This window comes from Gymnodraco acuticeps, unplaced genomic scaffold (genome assembly GCF_902827175.1).
Source record: "Gymnodraco acuticeps unplaced genomic scaffold, fGymAcu1.1, whole genome shotgun sequence".
Classification (NCBI taxonomy): domain Eukaryota; kingdom Metazoa; phylum Chordata; class Actinopteri; order Perciformes; family Bathydraconidae; genus Gymnodraco; species Gymnodraco acuticeps.
This window is the reverse complement of record NW_022992081.1, coordinates 413,866-431,598: the sequence shown is the minus strand read 5'-3', so window position 1 is coordinate 431,598 and position 17,733 is coordinate 413,866. Positions and strand designations below refer to the sequence as shown.

The 17,733-nt window shown below is 41.2% G+C and overlaps 1 protein-coding gene across 1 annotated transcript; it reads left to right on the top strand.

Annotated features, from left to right (window-relative positions):
• The first annotated feature begins 1,844 nt into the window (after positions 1–1,844).
• On the top strand, positions 1,845–3,509 carry LOC117537250 (piggyBac transposable element-derived protein 4-like). Its single transcript, XM_034202416.1, has 2 exons — positions 1,845–2,784; positions 3,058–3,509. Exons 1-2 carry the CDS (start codon positions 1,845–1,847, stop codon positions 3,507–3,509), a joined length of 1,392 nt encoding a protein of 463 aa, XP_034058307.1.
• Positions 3,510–17,733: the final 14,224 nt, after the last annotated feature.

Sequence of the window (17,733 nt, the reverse complement as noted above, 5' to 3'; positions counted from 1 at the left end):
GTTTAGGCGATAGGAAACACATTGGTGTGTACACATTTAAAACATGTAATTACTAAATGGGTGAAAATCGCTTGTGTCCATAATGGGCAGCATTAATATATACCCACATGACAGCTCATTGTTACTTTGTAATTCTACTCCACTACAATTCAGAGGTTAACCTGGTATTTTTACTCCACTACATTTACTTTAGTAACTCTGCAGATTCTGATTAATGATGTGAAATATAAACAACCCTTAAAGCAGACTTTAGTTACACCTGAGTAAAATTCAGGTAAGGTGATTGTCAAGTGCCAACAATCAGGAGAGATATTTGATAGTTGGTGCTTAAGAAGACTAAACATTTATCTGCAGATCTCTATAAAGTATATTCATTACTCGTTATTCTCTACTAATAGTTAATTAAAAACTGTATAATGGCTATTTTGCACATCCCTTTCAAGACAGCGCATTACAAGACATCTATCAATATGTGTGTACCTCCACCATTAACCCTTTGATACACAACATGGGTCAAAAGTGACCCGACAGGGTTTTAATTGTAAATATCTTTGCAATTAATTCATTTCACCATTCAGAATTCCAGGAATTCCTCAAGTAAATTGTTTTTGATCATCATACATTCTTATTTTCATTTTTACTTTTTTACTTTTTTAATAAAAATCATTTTTGTACGACTACCCCTCTAAAACACAACATGGGTCAAAAATGACCCGCATTCATTTCCTATGTTATTTCATGCATGGCTGTGTTTCTTTGCTCTATCTTTTAAAATCTATGTATTTAACCATTTAATATTACAAAGTATTTCTTACATATCTTGTTTTTGATTATCATAAATCATTATTTTAATTTTCTCTGTCTACATTTTGGAACTAACATAGTTTTTATATTACTACATCAAATGTACACACATGGGTCGAAAATGACCCGCATTCATTTCCTATGTTATTTCATGCATGGCTGTGTTTCGTTGCTATATCTTTTAAAATCTATTCATTTCATCATTTAATATTGCAAAGTATTCATTAAATATCTTGTTTTTGATGACCATAAATCATTTTATTTTCATTTTCTCTGTCTATATTTTGGAACTAAAATAGGTTTTGTATCACTACATCAAGTTTCCACACATGGGTCAGAAATGACCCGTGCAAGTGTGAATTTGATAGGAACCTTTGATTTATAAAATGTGTGCAGTTAGAAACATTTTTACTGTGGACAACTTTTCACTTGTCAGAATATGACGCTGGTCAGAACTAAACAACTGGACAACATTTCACATTCCACTCTTGTCAGAAGGAAACAGGCTGCGTCTTCAGATCTGATTCATGTAAGTCTTGTTTTACAATTGTTTTACCTAAGATAACTGCACATAACATTTGAACATTATCCTTACCTGTTGGGAAAGAGAAATATGACATTAGCATATTCTATTCTAGCTAGAATTACATTAGCATATTCTATTCTAGCTAGCTAATGTTAGCTTGTGTTAGCTAGGTCAATTCTAGATCGCGGTCGCTAATATTAGCTAATGCATACATGCCAACTCTCTTGCCAGATCATCTATGAAATGTAATCATGTCTTACACAATAAATACGCTATACTATTTTCAACCCATTTGTCAATCTGGAAATACATACATAATAATAAATAAATACATTTAAATACAGTCATATAAAGGTATAAGCTAATGTCAGCTAGGGCAACAAAATAAAACTTGAATTAGAAAGGCGTACTGTATAATTTATCAACTGATGTTGTAAATATTATTTAGATTTTCTTCATCCAGAGTATGGCTCGTCACACTCATTCACGTTTCACGGCTGAAATGATCATCGAGATGTTACATCAAGAACAGGATAAGGAAGATGGAGCAATCCTTGATGCTGACTCTGAGTCTGACCTCTCTGATGATGACGTAGACTATGTGCCACAGGGTCAAGCTGAAGTTGCTGGTGATGAAGAAGACTCCTTGGATGAGCTAGAAGACTCGTCTGATGAGTCCTCTGAAGAGGAAACTCAGACCCAGGCCAATAGGCTAAGTAAAAAGGGGTCTTACTGGAATGAGCAACCCCCCACTCAAGGCAGAGCAAGAACCCATAACATCCTGAGGAGGTGTCCAGGACCCGTATCTGGTTCAACAATCATTTCACCAAAAGATGCCTGGGAGTTGTTCATTAGTGATAACATCATAGAGGAGGTTTTAAGATGCACTAACTTAGAGGGACGCAGAGCCGCAGCAGCAAAAGGAAAAGAGTGGAGATGCCTCGACAAAGTGGAATTCACGGCATTTATTGGTTTGACCCTCCTTGCAGGGGGGGACAAGAGCTGGGATGTGGCCTTGCGGGAGCTCTTTCTGGATCCCCTGCCAAATCTGATGTATAAGGCCACCATGGGGTTCCACAGATATGAGGATATCCGCCGCCTCATACGGTTTGATGATAAGAGGACTAGGGCTGTTAGACTGGAAACAGACCACATGGCTGCATTCAGATATGTGTGGGACTGTTTCCTGGCCAATTGCAAGAAAGTGTTCGTCCCCAGTGATTGTGTCACTATAGATGAGCAGCTTGTGCCATTCCGTGGAAGGTGCAAGTTCTTACAATACATGCCAAGCAAGCCAGCAAAATATGGGATCAAAATCTTTTGGATGTGCGATGCAAGGGTCCATTATGCATTCAATGGCATGATCTATACAGGGCGACAGCCAGGAGAGGATGTTCAGAGGAACCTTGGCGAGAATATTGTCCAACAGTTGTCCAGCGGAATAAGACACACAGGTGAATATAGAATACAGAGTACATACAGTGAATATACTCTTGAAGTTCTAGCACAATACCTAGATCACTTTTCCACTCTCTCATAGTGTCTATTTCATTTTGTATTACCATTGTGAGAAATTGATTAATTTATAAGCATAGAATGGAATAAAATACAATGCAGTACTCCATAATAATAATAATCAATATTCCATCAGGTTTATTTTAATGTTAGAATTTAGAGAATTACATGTTGACTAAATTGACCATTCATTTTTTTTGTTCTGTTCATAGGTCCCAACATAACCATGGATAACTTCTTTACCAGCATTCCTTTGGCTGAGAAGCTCCTAGAGAAGAACCTTACGCTTGTGGGGACTCTTCGCCAGAACAAGCCAGACATACCACCTGTCATGAAGCCAAACAAACTGAGAGAGAAGTACAGCTCCAAATGTGGATTCTGTGGCAACATGACAATGGTGAGCTATGTCCCGAAAAAGGGGAAGGCTGTTGTGCTGCTAAGCACAATGCATGATGACACAGCAGTGGATGACCAGAGTGTTAAGAGGAAGCCAGAAGTGATCCAATATTACAACCACACAAAATCAGGAGTGGATACAATGGATCAAATGGTTCGCACGTACACCTGCAAGCGGAGAACACGGAGGTGGCCCATGGTGCTCTGGCACAATGTGCTGGATGTTGCCACCCTCAACGCCTTCACCAGCTACACTGCACAACAATAATTGCCCCCCCCCCCAACACAAATATTCACGTAATGGGCCAAGTTAACATTTATTAAAATACATCAATATGAACGTGAATATGAATATGAATATGAAGCATTCCTTTCAAAAAAATAAAATAATCACTTTGCTAGAACAGTGATAATAAAACAATGCTCCATAAATATGTGCGCTCAAAAAATAAATGCATAATACAATTGTGCAATCCCTTTGCTAGAACAATAAATTATAATACTTTGCAATCTGTGCAAAAAAATGAAAAGAAAGAAAATGCTGATATTTGGCAAAAAAGTGTGTCTTATTACAGCATTAGTGGCTGCAATGAGCCTGTTTGGCACTGCACATTTCTTCAAAACGGGGTTGCAGGCTCAGTGGCGGCGCCAGAGATTTTCTTTTGGGGTGCTGTGGTGTTGCCTGATGTTTCATAGAGGGTGCTCAAACATGTAGGGTTTCCCATTAATGTACCGGGCTAGGGGCGGACTGGCCATTGGGAATACCGGGAGTTTTCCCGGTGGGCCGGTGCTGTGCGTGGGCCAGATGGACAAAAAAAATAAAATAATAATAATTTCTTGTTTTTTTGCCTAAATCCTACCGGCCCACATTTGTAAGTGTTCCGGCCACTCAGGGAAACGGGGAGTGGCTGTACCATGGGCTGTATGGTTATGGCTAGAAAGGATCCGTCTTGTGTAAAACTCTCGCGAGAATTTGCAAGTCACGTGGCTGAATGTTTACGTTTGGCAGGCAGCCTTTCAGTTACGATCGTTAACATCAGTGGGCCACAGCAAATGATGGTGAGAAGCTAAACTATCTATGAATGATGTCAATTACAAGGAGTGTGATTGTTGAAATAGGGTGTTAGTGGTCTTGCTGTTCAAAGAAGAATGACAACACTCAGTGTAGATCACCAACACTATGGTTTATTTTTTATTCACAGGCAAGTCAACGTTGTCGCAGTAAAAGTCCCAAGATAGCTCCTGGTGCAATACAATGTTCACTTTCAGTGTTTTACTATTATGTCTGATGTTTCTCTATTAATATTGCTGCTGCATTAATGTGTATGTTGCATCATGTTACTGGTGCAGATGTGTTTCCGAGCCGTTCCGATTACAATGAGAGTTACAACGAGAACGTGACGTCATATTTACACAAGATCCTTTCTAGCCATACCCGGGCTGTACCTACCCGTAGGATAGAAAAGGGAGAAGTGACGTCTGACTCAGAGGTTGCGCGGCTGTGGAGAAGAACGTGTTGCCCACATTCTGTTACTGAGTTTAGGCTAGTTAGCTAGCAGGTTTATTGTTTTGGGTGCAGTCACTTTTGCCTCCACTTGCATTAGCATTTGCATTAGCATGCCCCCGGACCCCCCTAGAGGAGGTGAGGTCCACCGCCTGCCCACACCCCCTGTTAAATTGTCCCACCCACATTAAAGATGCTTCCTGCACCCATGTTTTATTCCATGTGTCAAGTCAGGCAAATTGGGTCAAAATGTTATTGCATCAATGATCTGTTAACATTAAAATCACTAAATATATGCTGTAACTATTTTGCTCTAGGCAACTCAAGGGCTCAGGTAATGTGATTACTATATGAATAATGGTCCAAAATAACATTAAATGCATAGGGTTTTTTGTTAAGTTACATACTTTCATCGCCGGCCGGGCCGATACATGCCGCACATTAAGTGGGCCTGTCTGTCAATTAATCCCCGGGCCATTTTTTCCTCCCAGTCCGCCCCTGTACCGGGCGCTACAGTTTAATTTTCTACTGCAGCTATTTTTATAGGTGGTGTGTGGACCTAACCTCCTCTAGGGGGGTCCGGGGGCATGGTACCCCGGGAAGATTAAAAGCATCAATCTGGTGCACTTTGAGAGCAAAATGAAGAGATCTATGGATACCTCTCTCAGCACCCAGATGAAACAGAACTGTAAACAGATTTTCTTTAAGGATATTTTACTAATCACTCCCCTTTTAAACTTTATTCTTGTTTTACTGTCATAGTATTTCATACCTGTTTTTCATTTATTCTCTTATTTTTGTATATGATCATATAAACGTGTGCCTCGCAAATAATTGTTTACATTAATCGTGACCAAACCGTTTGAGACCCACTGAGATAACTTAGACTAAAGTTAGGACTCTCCTCCACCTTGTTGTTGAAAAAGCTCCTTATACCCGTTAGCGTAGCTCGCTAGCACCAGAAGCTAACAACAACGATCTCCCCTACCGGTGCGCTCTCTCACTCGCGCACGCACACAAAATGGCTCGTTCCACACACACACAGAGCCGAGCTTGAATGAAACACAGAGACGCAGAATTACTTATACTGTACTGTGTAGCATATTATTTTCGAATCAATCATTTTTCAAATCATGCATTCTTTTTTTTGTCATAACAATTTTTCCTGGCCCCCCCTGTCATGCCTCTGTGCCCCCCATGCCCCCCCCCTCTGCACCCCCCACTTTGAGAAAAACTGGACTAGTGGTACCATCCTTCATGTTGCAGTGTACTTGGGCAGGATGCGACCATAAACCACTAAAGCTATCAGGGTGTGTGAAGAAATATGAGTAGATGCATGGTGAACACTCACTACCTGAATGCCATTGGATGTGTGTATTATAGTGGTATTGTTGGGGGTCAAACTCCAGGACGACTTGTGTGTAATGTTGCACGTGTGTGTCTGATATGATGTCAGGGTACCGGTGTAAAAACCCACAGAGACTGTAAGTGTTGCCAGAGCTGTAGATGAGTCAGTCGTACTCTGGACTGACTCACTGCCTGCTCCTAGCGCCTCAAGTCTGACTCTGTTTTCATTTGGATTCCTACTTTTAAACACATCAGTATTTGCAGCGATACACATCACAAACTTTTGAGGAGAATTATTGTGAAAAAATTAAGTATCCATGGAAAACAAAAAAGCTTATTCTCCGGTCAGTGAGGTAACTTTTCAGTCAGGTTAATCTATCAGAGGACTGTAGCAGGAGAAGTTCCTGCAGTATACACTTGGCTGTGTTCAAGGCAGACGACTTAAAAGATGCCGGTGCTAAGGGACAGAGTGAGCGAGATTCAAATGTGCTGTTTCTAAGGGCAGCAGGGTCTGCTCTGTATTTCTTATATTTACCTTCAAATAAGTTAGGAAGGATAGAATTGAGCAAAGTTACCTAATTCACCACAAAAGTCAAATGACTAACACAGACGTCAACAAGACTATTAATCAACAGGTGAACGGAAGTAGCACTCCCTGCTGCAGCAGTACCTAAATCATACATCTGGACTATAAAAAACAACACCTGTCTTTAAAATGACTTTATCAAAGGATGTGTTTTTAAACTGAGCTCAGCAGATCTGCCTTCAAATGTTGCACCTCTTTTGGTAACCCAAAGTAAACCGCACAGCAGTGAACCTACCTTGTCATTCAGCATTTTAGCTTTCCGGCTATTCTGAACAAGTCGCCTCCCTAGCTTCTTGGCATACCAAATAGAAGCAAACATAGTGCCAGGTGAAAAAATAACGTCCTCTGGTCTGCAGTCACAGCCTCAACGGCTCTAGCTGCTGCCCATCTGGACTGAGAGCTCCTTATCAGCAGACTGTAGCGCAGAGCGAGAGCAAAAAAAAGAGGGAGGGAGAAAAGACAAATGATGCTGAGGGAGGGGGGGCATGTACACAGCAAAGTCAGGTCTCTGTCAGCCACACAAGCCAGGGAGGGGGAGAGACAAATGTAGAGAGCTTAGGAAGAGGATGGGAGGAGGGACATGCGCTTTCCACGTGGAAACAACATCCTCAGCACCAATCCAAAGCCAGCTCATCTGTCGCTCCGCTTCAAGAGGTGGTGAAGGGGGAGTAGTGCGTAATGCTCTGATCTGTTTTACTGCATTCTTTTAAATACCATTTTCTAAACATTTTCCTCATAACTGTCTATATGTTGATGCATACTGATATATTATATAAGATTATATTTAGCTTGGCAGCAGTCAGGAGCAGTTTAGCATCCAACCAGAAGTGAAAAATCAGTCAAGTGCAGTATTATGTGCAGAGTATGTAGAATGAACAGTATTATATAACCTTATTATATGATCACCTGCCACTTTCTTAGTTCCTCCTCTTCTTTTTTTTCAAGCTAAGGACCCAAGATCTGCGTTTCTCTAACAGGGCTTCAAGAGAGGGGTTTGAGCAGTATGAGGGATGGCTACAATGGGTGAACTGTTTGGTATTTTGAAAAAAAACTTCACAGATTTGTATAGGTATGGCCCTACAATATATATTTCAAATATAGCATGGTAGGTCCACTTTAAGTGGACCTACCATGCTGGGTGGCGCAGTGGTCTGTGCTTTTGATCATCAGATCAAGGGGGCATTGGGGAACTCCAGTTCGAAACCCGCTCCCGCCCCACTGCGTCAGGCCGTTGTGTCCTTGGGCAAGACACTTCACACGAATTTGCTCCTGTGGGTATTGTCCACAGTAGATGACCATTATATGTATGATCTGTATGTGTAATGTGTATTTGTAAAGCGCTTTGAGAGTCTTTGATAAAGCACTATAATAAATATAAGGATTATTATTATTATTATTATTTAAGTGAGTTTCAACAGGCAAGGTTGTTGTTGGCAGACGGGCTGGTATAAGTAAATCAGAAACTGCTGATATCATTGGATTTTCAAGCACAACTAACCCAATTGCTTTACAGAGAATGGTCTGAAATAGAGGAATGATCCAAGGAATGGCAGTTCTTAACTGATGTCTGCTTTATGGTAAACAAGTGTTGCGCAGATATTGAGACATTTTCTACGGACTCCAAACTTGAAGCACCTACTGATTCTACGGCCTCACACTCCACACTGTTCTCTCCAACCTGGACCAGAGAAACACTTATTTGAGAATGCTGTTCATTGACTGCAGTTCATCATTGAACACCAATGTGCCCTCCAAGTTTGTCACTAAGCTCAGGGACCTAGCATCTCTGTGACTGGATCCTGAACCCCCTGACGGGCAGACCCCAGGCAGTGCGGGTGGGAAACATCACATCCTCCACCCTGATCCTCAACACCGGAGCCCCTCAAGGCTGCGTGCTCAGCCCTCTCCTCTACTCCCTGTTCACACACGACTGCGTAGCCCTACACAGCTCCAACACCATCGTGAAGTTTGCTTACGACACGACCGCCATCGGCCTGATCACCGACGGCAATGAGATGGCGTACAGAGAGGAGGTCGAAAACCTGACATCTTGGTGCCAGAATAACAACCTCCATCTCAACGTCAGCAAAACAAAGGAGCTGACTGTGGATTACATGAAGCAGCAGAGAGAGGGACACGGCCCCATCGACATCAATGGGACTACGATGGAGAGAGTCAGCAGCTTCAGGTTCCTCGGTGTCCACATCACTGAGGACCTGACATGGACTCATCACACAAACACCATCACCAAAACAGCTGGACAGCGGCTCTTCTTCCTCCGCAGGCTGCAACAGCCCTACCAAAGTTGGACAGTAAATGCTGTGGCAGTGATCCTGATGAGCCGAGGGTTACAGAGATCTAACCCTAACCCTGTCTGCTGCAAGTGTCTTACTGAAGTGAAGATATTTCCAACATTGTCTCCACTATCAAGATACTCTACCAGGATCAGAAGTTTGTAAGAAAAACACATGCACCACCTTTGGTCACAACTGATTTTCAAGTTAGTATAACCATGTCAGAATATATCCTTGTCGGAGTATCATGGTATTACAGTGTTGAAAGGGATAATGCAAGAGGAACAATACATCTGTGAGAGTACTTAAGTACCCCAAAACTTATCATAGCCCCTTAAATGTTTTTAATTAACACTGGCTCATCTTTCTCTCTCCCATCTATCACCTCTGACCCAGATGTTCTGCATTTTACTTCTACGCTTCAATTCAAAGCGCCCCTCTACAATGACACGGCTCCCTCCTGTCACTACAGAGGAGTGCTGCAGGCTAATTGCCAGGAAAGATGATACCACACAGCTGAACAATGATAAATTACAGGGTGGGGGGGATGACGTGGATGTGTTTCTCTCTTCTCTCTCTCTGGCTCATCCTGCCCTGGTGTATTGTATTGCAGATTACAATTGACAGTTTGAACATCGTTCTATGTCCTTCGCTCCTTTGCCTAAATCTCACAGGATTAAACTTTTTGATGTGGATACTGTGTACGAAAAAGCAAGAGATCAACAGTTTTGTAAGACGGTGTGTCAACTAGTCAGCAGCTGAGCACTTCTTAATCTCAATTTGAGAGGGAGGTGTATGGTGCAGTGAACTACTGCGTTGGTGATCGGATCAGGGGAGCATAGGTTCTATCCCAGGTGTGGGCAAACTTTTTGGCTCGGGGGCCACTATGAGTTTTAAATTTGACTGACGGGCCGGGCCAGTAGCGGATCGGTGAAAAAATATTTAGCTGTCCACTCCTCATTATACACTCGGCACTCAATGTTGACTTTTCTTTTCCTTGGTCCACTCATTGTTACAGATGCAGGTTCAAAGGTGAATTAGGTTCAAAGATGAATTATTGCGTCATTGCGTCATCGTTTGCGTCATGACGTAACCGTTTACGTGCCTTCTTATGACCCACACAACGTTTTACGTCGCTGATTTTCTCCGCAACACCGCTCACAACAACATCAATAGAGGACTGCGTACGGGTAGTTTTTAATCATACGATGCCAGATTAAATTAAAGAACTACTTCTCCAACCTTGTACCTTTCTCCAGAGTGCCGTGGTGCTTTATATATTAATGTGGTTCAGCTGCATTACTGCCCGCTGCAGTGCTGCTCGTCTACCGGAGTTTATTCTCCCGTTAACTCGCAGCAGCGACCGCTGTAAAGTTTTCATTGTCTGACTGTCACACAAGCAGCTGATAAATATCCCCCATCCCCATCAGTGAATGTGTTTTAGTCTGAAAGCTGTTTGGCATCACAACGCTGTTATGAAAGTGTCTCTGGCATTCTACAGGTGATGTTAGCATAGCAACCGAAGCTAATCAGACTATCTTGACTACTTGTTGCTATCATATTGTGGCATAAGCCGTTTTCTACACGCATATTTTGCCGGCGTAGTTTTCGTTATGATTTTACTTGTGATGGCCACATGTAGCCCATGCATTTATTCCATCCGATAGTTGCAATAATACAAAACAGGAAAAGGTCTGCCTCTTCACAATGGTCAATAACAGTGAACAGTGGTAATAACAGTGGTTATTAAAGTAAGGTAAAATAAACAGATTCACACTAAGCCTGGTTAGTGTTTCCTGACTTTATATAAGTGTTTTTATAAGTGTGTGGTCGCGTTCTAGTCACTTTGCTCAGCGCTACTGCTTGTTACAACTTGTATTCGCCGTACTCGCCATGAACTGTTATTGCTCAGGTTAATCTCGACCCCCTCCAATGTAAGCGTGAAATATTTAGTTCTTGGACCTTGCCGGGTTGCCGAGTGGGGCCCGAGAATAGACCAGACTCCAGCAAAGGTAAATTGTGTCAAGAGTGCGCCATCTAGTGGGATCAACTGAAATGCCGGGTATTGCAGGAAAAAGGCTAAATTAATGCGGTCTTTACTATAATTTGGACAATTTTGTACCAATATTCGGCGGGCCGGATTCAAAAGCCCAATGGGCCGTATATGGCCCGCGGGCCTTAGTTTGCACATGCCTGTTCAAACCCCACTGCAGTCAGCATGTCGTTGTGTCCTTGGGCAAGACATTTCCCCCAAAATTGCTCCTGTGGGGATTGCCCACAGTATTGAGCTTTGGATAAAAGCGTCTAACAAGTAACATGTAATGTAATGTATTCATTTTTTTGTACATATTCATCTCCACTAAATAAGGGTGTGGTTGAATAAAGAGCTTCAAGGACAGGTATTACTAGATTTAATGAATATGCAATTCTCAGTTATTTGTGAAAATACTAAACTGATGATGGTTGTGAGAGAATTCGGACCGTTGTCAGCGAAACAACAATTTATATCAGATCTGCAGACACACCTCTTATGCTAACACTGTGCCCTTCTGGAGGCCACACGCAGTATTTAGTCGGTGTCAGTAAGTCAGATATTACTAACACCTCGTTCCTGGGAGTTGTAATTGAGCAGTCAGTAACAACCTGTAGCTGTCTTCACCATCTTGATGCATCAAAACATTTCATATACAACGTGGTGCTAAATAACATTCATAAAGTTGTTTGCCTTGCAGATGATCTTTTGCTGATTTGATAATTTCAGATAATTTCAGTGTGCATGTACTCTGGGCATCTTTTTAATCAGGAGACTTGGCTTGATTATTCACATGCAAATTTGGGCTGATGCCATTAGAACCTTCTGCGCAAAGGTTGTTATATTTGACATTTACTTTGAAAATACATTGTTTTTTAAAGTAACAACCAAAGGTCTATCTGCTTGACTCTTTAACATCAAGAAGTGGAGTGCAGTTCGTTTAATTTACCCCATCTCTTTAAAATGAATGTTTACTTGTTTTTACACAGAATCGATGGGTATATATATTATCACTCCATGATAAGAACTCGCGACTTTATAAACAAAAACAGACATCACAACACGTGGCGCTAGGTAGCCAAAACGGCATTCAATCAATCAATATTTATTTATATAGCCCAATATCACAAATGTTACATTTGTCTCAGTGGACTTCACAGTTTGTACAGAATATCATTATGACAATACGACACCCTCTGTCCTTAGACCCTCACATCGTACAAGGAAAAACTTCCAGAGAAACCCCACAGTTTAAAGGGAACATGGGAGAAACCTCAGGGAGAGCAACAGAGACCTTTGTCGTTGTCTGATCAAAAGCAGTGGCGAGCCGTCAGGGCCCTCTAGGCCAGTGGTTCCCAAACGGTGTGCCGTGGGATTTTGTGACAACCATACGTTATGAATAAATAAATAATTATTTTTTAATTTACTATATAAGTACTTTGTAGGTTTATATGTACGTAATCTGCGCGACTTGCGCGTCCACATCTCCACGTGCAGTGCTGCATAAACATGGCTGAGTCAGCGATAACTTTCGAGGGGTGGAGGTCTGCCCATTATTTTGAGTTCGTCCGAAGAATAGACAGGAATGTGACGGTGAGGTGCAAACTGTGTCCAGGCCAGCAGCTGTTATCCACTGCTGGAAACACCACGTGGTCAAACCTCAACAAGCACCTGCAAAGAACACATGCTAAGGTGAAGCTACCGCACACGCTATTTGTTGTTTGTTTATATCACGTAGTCTGTTCTTCTTCTCTGTCTTCCGGTTGTTGCCTGTTTTGAATAACAAATACACACTACCTGCCTGCTGGTAAGGAAAGTTATTGCCACTCACGCATGCGCAATTCGTACGTTCACATGTATCTCACTAATTTGTAAGTCGGCAAAAATATTTACAATAGCACATGTTTCAATGCTGATTGCTGAAATGTTACATTTATAATTTGTAGTTCAGGACCATGCAGTGCAGCTTCCTTGCATTGACAGTTCTCTGTGCTGAATTTCTGCTGAGTTTCCTTTGCATCATTTTTAATGTTGTGACCTGTCTGGTTTAAATGAGTGTGTTGCTGCTTTGCTGAAGCCTAATTTGATAAAGTTTCAAATTAATTTCTGAAATATTTCGTTAATAAATATTTCATGAGTAATATAGTTGTCTTTGTCACATTTTATTTGGCATTAGTAAATAATTATGCACATTTACAGATATTTTACATGATATGAGTGATAACACGTGTTATAAGGGCTATTTTGCACAATAGGTGTGCCTTGAGATTTTTACTTGTCCTTTGGTGTGCCTTGGGCACAAACAGTTTGGGAACCACTGCTCTAGGCCCTCTGTGAGGGCCTAAGATATTCTAAAAAATAATATTTGAAAACATTAAAAAAAAAACATTTTTTTTAAAAAAAAATTTTTTAATATGTTTTTGTTGTTACATATTTCATTAGTTTTACCAAAATAACTTGATTTAATTGTATTTAAAATAATATTTCCAAAGAAATAAATCCTTCAAATCTGCCTGTTCAGTTTCTGTTAGAATGTGAAGGGTTAAATGCCGTCTCTGCGAGTTATGTGAAGACGGGAGAGCTTGTTGGTCCCTCTCTACATTCACAGAGGGCCAGCTATAGTAACTCAACGAGAGAGTAATGTCAAATGACAGTACAATTGACCAATCATATCTTCCCTCTAAATGGGCGGGCTTTATTTTCGCGGACTTTATGACAAGTTCCGCCCGCTGTGAGGTCTATGCAAGTGGTGCAAGCCCCCAGGAAGTGCGCCGGACTCAGATGAAAATATTCGTGCTGGCCTAACGGCGGTACTACACTTCCGTTTGGTTGCCAGGCCCGGAAACACTTTTTCCCATTGACTTACATGGGGAAAGAGTGGTCTGTAACTCGTTGGATAATTTTTTTTTTAAACTAAATAAACTACCCAGTATGAACACTTGTATAGCCCTTATTAAAAACATTCGTTCCTCAAGTTGTAAAAATGTGCTAATAACGTTATTCTGAGAGTTATTTCCCTCTGCATTATGAACGCGCATCTAATCCACGGGACCGCGCCGCCCGGCACATTCATGTTACGTGTCCCGACCAATCAGAGCACACTGTGCTCACAGGGAGGGTGGGGCTGGAGCTATTGGAGCTACAACGAGCCGTTAAAGGCAGAGAGTGAAATTCAGTGAATACACGTAGTTTACAGAGATGCTGTATGAGAAACCAATGTGAGTTGCGTTTATCTTTACCCATGGATACACAATAAGAACGGACCCATATCGTCTTACTGCCATCCCACGGAGCTGTAATAATGGATATATTGCACATGTTTGCTGTAATTCATTATCATACTACATGGGCTGTATGATTAAATCTTGTACCGTAAATGTTGTATTAAATAAAGTTAATATTACCGACATTATTAACGTCCCTGTAGCTTCGTATTGCACTAAGAAGCTTATTGCACTGTATATAAATATATATATATTAGGGGTGTAACGGTTCACAAACATTTCGGTTCGGTACGTACCTCGGTTTTTTGGTGACGGTTCGGTTCGGTACGTTTTCGGTACAGCAGAATTTTTTTTTCACAGAACAAAACATATATATATATATTTTTTTTTTTTATTATTATTAAACTGTGAATAATGTATTCACTCAAATAAATACAAAATATAATAAAATAAACATTAAGGTGCAGCATTTCGATGAACTGAAATAATCTGTATTTGAACTTTACTGTAGGCTACTAGTACTCACAAAATATAAACTATTAGTTTTGGGTTTTTAATTATTATTAAACTGTGAATATTCACTCAAATAAATACAAAATATAATAAAATAAACATTAAGGTGCAGCTTTTCGATGAACTGAAATAATCTGTATTTGAACTGTACTGTACTAGTACCTAAGCAGCCAGTTTGACATTATGACTTGCTTGTCATTGTATTTTCATGTTTTTTTAAAGAAAAATTAACTTGCTTGCCGAAAGGGCAGATCTGCTGGCACTAACAATGTCTCCTGCTGTGGAGAACACCCTCTCGCTAGGGACAGAGGTAGCAGATACAGCCAGGTAGCGCTTTGCTAACATGGCAACATAAGGATATATGGCGTTTGTAATAGCTTTGGCTCGGTCTGAACTCTTTGCGAGTGGTGGAGGCTTAAATGCTAGCGGGAGTTGGGTTTGCACTTCAGTCTTTTTTCTTTTGGTACCGGTGATATTCACGTTCGGGTGATGCCTTTTCAAGAGTGTGCAAGTTTGATGTATTGCCAGCCACGTAACCAATGTTAGTTGAACAATGCCGACAAACAGCTTTGGTTCGGTCCACCTGTCTTTGTCCTTCATCCTTGTACGTAACTGCGGAACCAAAATGTTCCCAAACCGGAAACTTCAATGATGCTGGAGGATTTTCGAGCTCAACTTTATCTGCGTTCGCCATTAATTTTCGACAGTTCCTCAAATTACTGACTACATTTGAACGCATCCCTCTGACCAGCTCTCATAGTATGCCTCTCATCCAATGAAATTACTTGCTCGCTCTATGACGCGTTGAACCCAATGTGACCAAATTACTCTGAATGCTGCGACGCAGCACCTGAGATTACTTCCAAAAAGTTGTTCACGTTCTGAATTTTTTTACGTTTAACGTTATATTCGTTCGGTACACTTCGGTACACACCTGTACCGAACCGAAGGGCCCGTACCGAATAATTTCGGTACGGGTACGTGTACCGTTACACCCCTAATATATATATATATATATATATATATATACAGTGCAATAATTATTTCATGCTAAATGAAGCTCTGTTGCTTGGATATCACTAGATCCTGTTACAGCGTAATATAAGTACATAACGATTGATGTGTACATTAGCATCATTACTAGCTAGCCGCTAACTGCCGCCTCGTTCATATCAAATCCATGATAACATTTACGTGTACGCAAATTGACGTGCTTGATGTGAACGAGCATTTTGGTTAAAGTTGCGCATGCTCTATGAGTGCACATACGGGTACTTCTCAGGCATGCCGGGTAATCTGTGACGTTTCACTCTCTCAAAAGTTGGGCCATTTTATCATCATGCGCTAATGAGCAGCTCTCATAGGAATGAATGAGGCCCCGCCTCCCACGCTGTATCCAGTTCTTATTATACATCCATGAAGTGGTGCAGTGACGCATCCTATAACCCGGAAGTAAGCTTCGCTCGGATTCCCATGACAGAAAGCAATGGCATTTCTCCATAGGATTTGGAAAATAGCTCGAAATAAGGTCTGTGGAAAACGAACCTGTTAGATAAATGCACGTTTTGTTCAGCCGGATAATATCCACATGTCTACCCTACTTTTATTATTTTCGAATCATAAATCTAAACGATAGATTTATGATCGATAGATTTATAATTAGCATACGTTTGTTCATGATGGCTCACTTCAGTGATAGTGATGACATCGTTGCGAAATTATTAACCGAGTCATTTTCAAGATTGAGTTACAATGATAAACTGGAGTGGCAAAGGATCAGCTGCATGACCCGCCATCAAGTGCTTCATCCAAAAGGACAGGAGGATGGACTTTGTGTTTAAGTGATTTGATCATCAAAGGTAGGCCTAAGTCATTTTCAATGCGGGCCGCCGTGCCGACTTAATTCATTTGCAATTGTTACTTGGCTGTAAGTAAGGGAGCCTGTCATGATAGGTGTTTATATAAATGGTGTTGTTTTGTGTGGTAGAGGGTCGCTGTCATTGATGCGTTTTGTACCCCGGGCCGCTGTTTAGATATTCCGCTGAAGTATACGCTGTGACGTAATATCTCTTCTTTTTTTTCGAGGGAAGGGGGGTCAGAGGGCCTGGGTATAAAAGTCACGGCTCGCCACTGATCAAAAGTGGTCTTCAATGGCATTAAAAAACGATGCTGAAGTTACTCCATAGGTTAATCCAATGTGTCTGTGTCACTTTGAAATGATTTCTGATAATCCATGAGCAATAAACCGACTTTTCCGTTTTCAGATTTCAGAGCGAGAGATAGGTTTCGCTCTGGGCAAAACTGCATGCGCATAGCCCCCACTTTTTTTGGGTAACATTGGTGTGTATGTGGAAATTCCCCTTCGATTCTATTGGCTCTAACGGTTAAAAAGATATGTCAATTATCAAAATCGACCAATGGGTTCCAGAGAAACGGCAAAAACGCCCATTTCCACCCAAATCACCTCAGAGGTGGATTTTTTTTTTGCTAAACCTCCCTAAAAAGGTCAAATGTCACTTGTTTTCATAGCCGCGGGAAGTCATTTTGCTCAGGGGGTGCTGCCAAAAGTGGGGAGGGGGCCGCTTAAAAAAAAAAAAAAAAAGGCGGTGCCGGGCCGGGCCGGCTGTCAGCGATACGAGCCGCATACATTGTTTGTTAAAGGCGAGACACCGCAGGCAAAAACATCGTTTTTCATGCACTGGTCAATTTTGAGATGTTGTGCTATTTTGATTCCATAACATGTTTTATTTCAGGCTTTTGGAAGGAAAACGTACAAACTACACATTTAAGTGTTCATTTTACTATAGTTTGTCTATTTACGTCTGTAGATTTCTCCTAAATTCACCAAAAGTTAGCATTCTAACGTAACATAAAGTACCGCGACCGCTGTGTGCACCATGTCATCAGAGATATCGTTGGAAAGCTGTGTCTCTCCTGCACAATCTCATCGGATCCAAATATGGTCATTTCCTTTGTATCAGCAACCAATCGT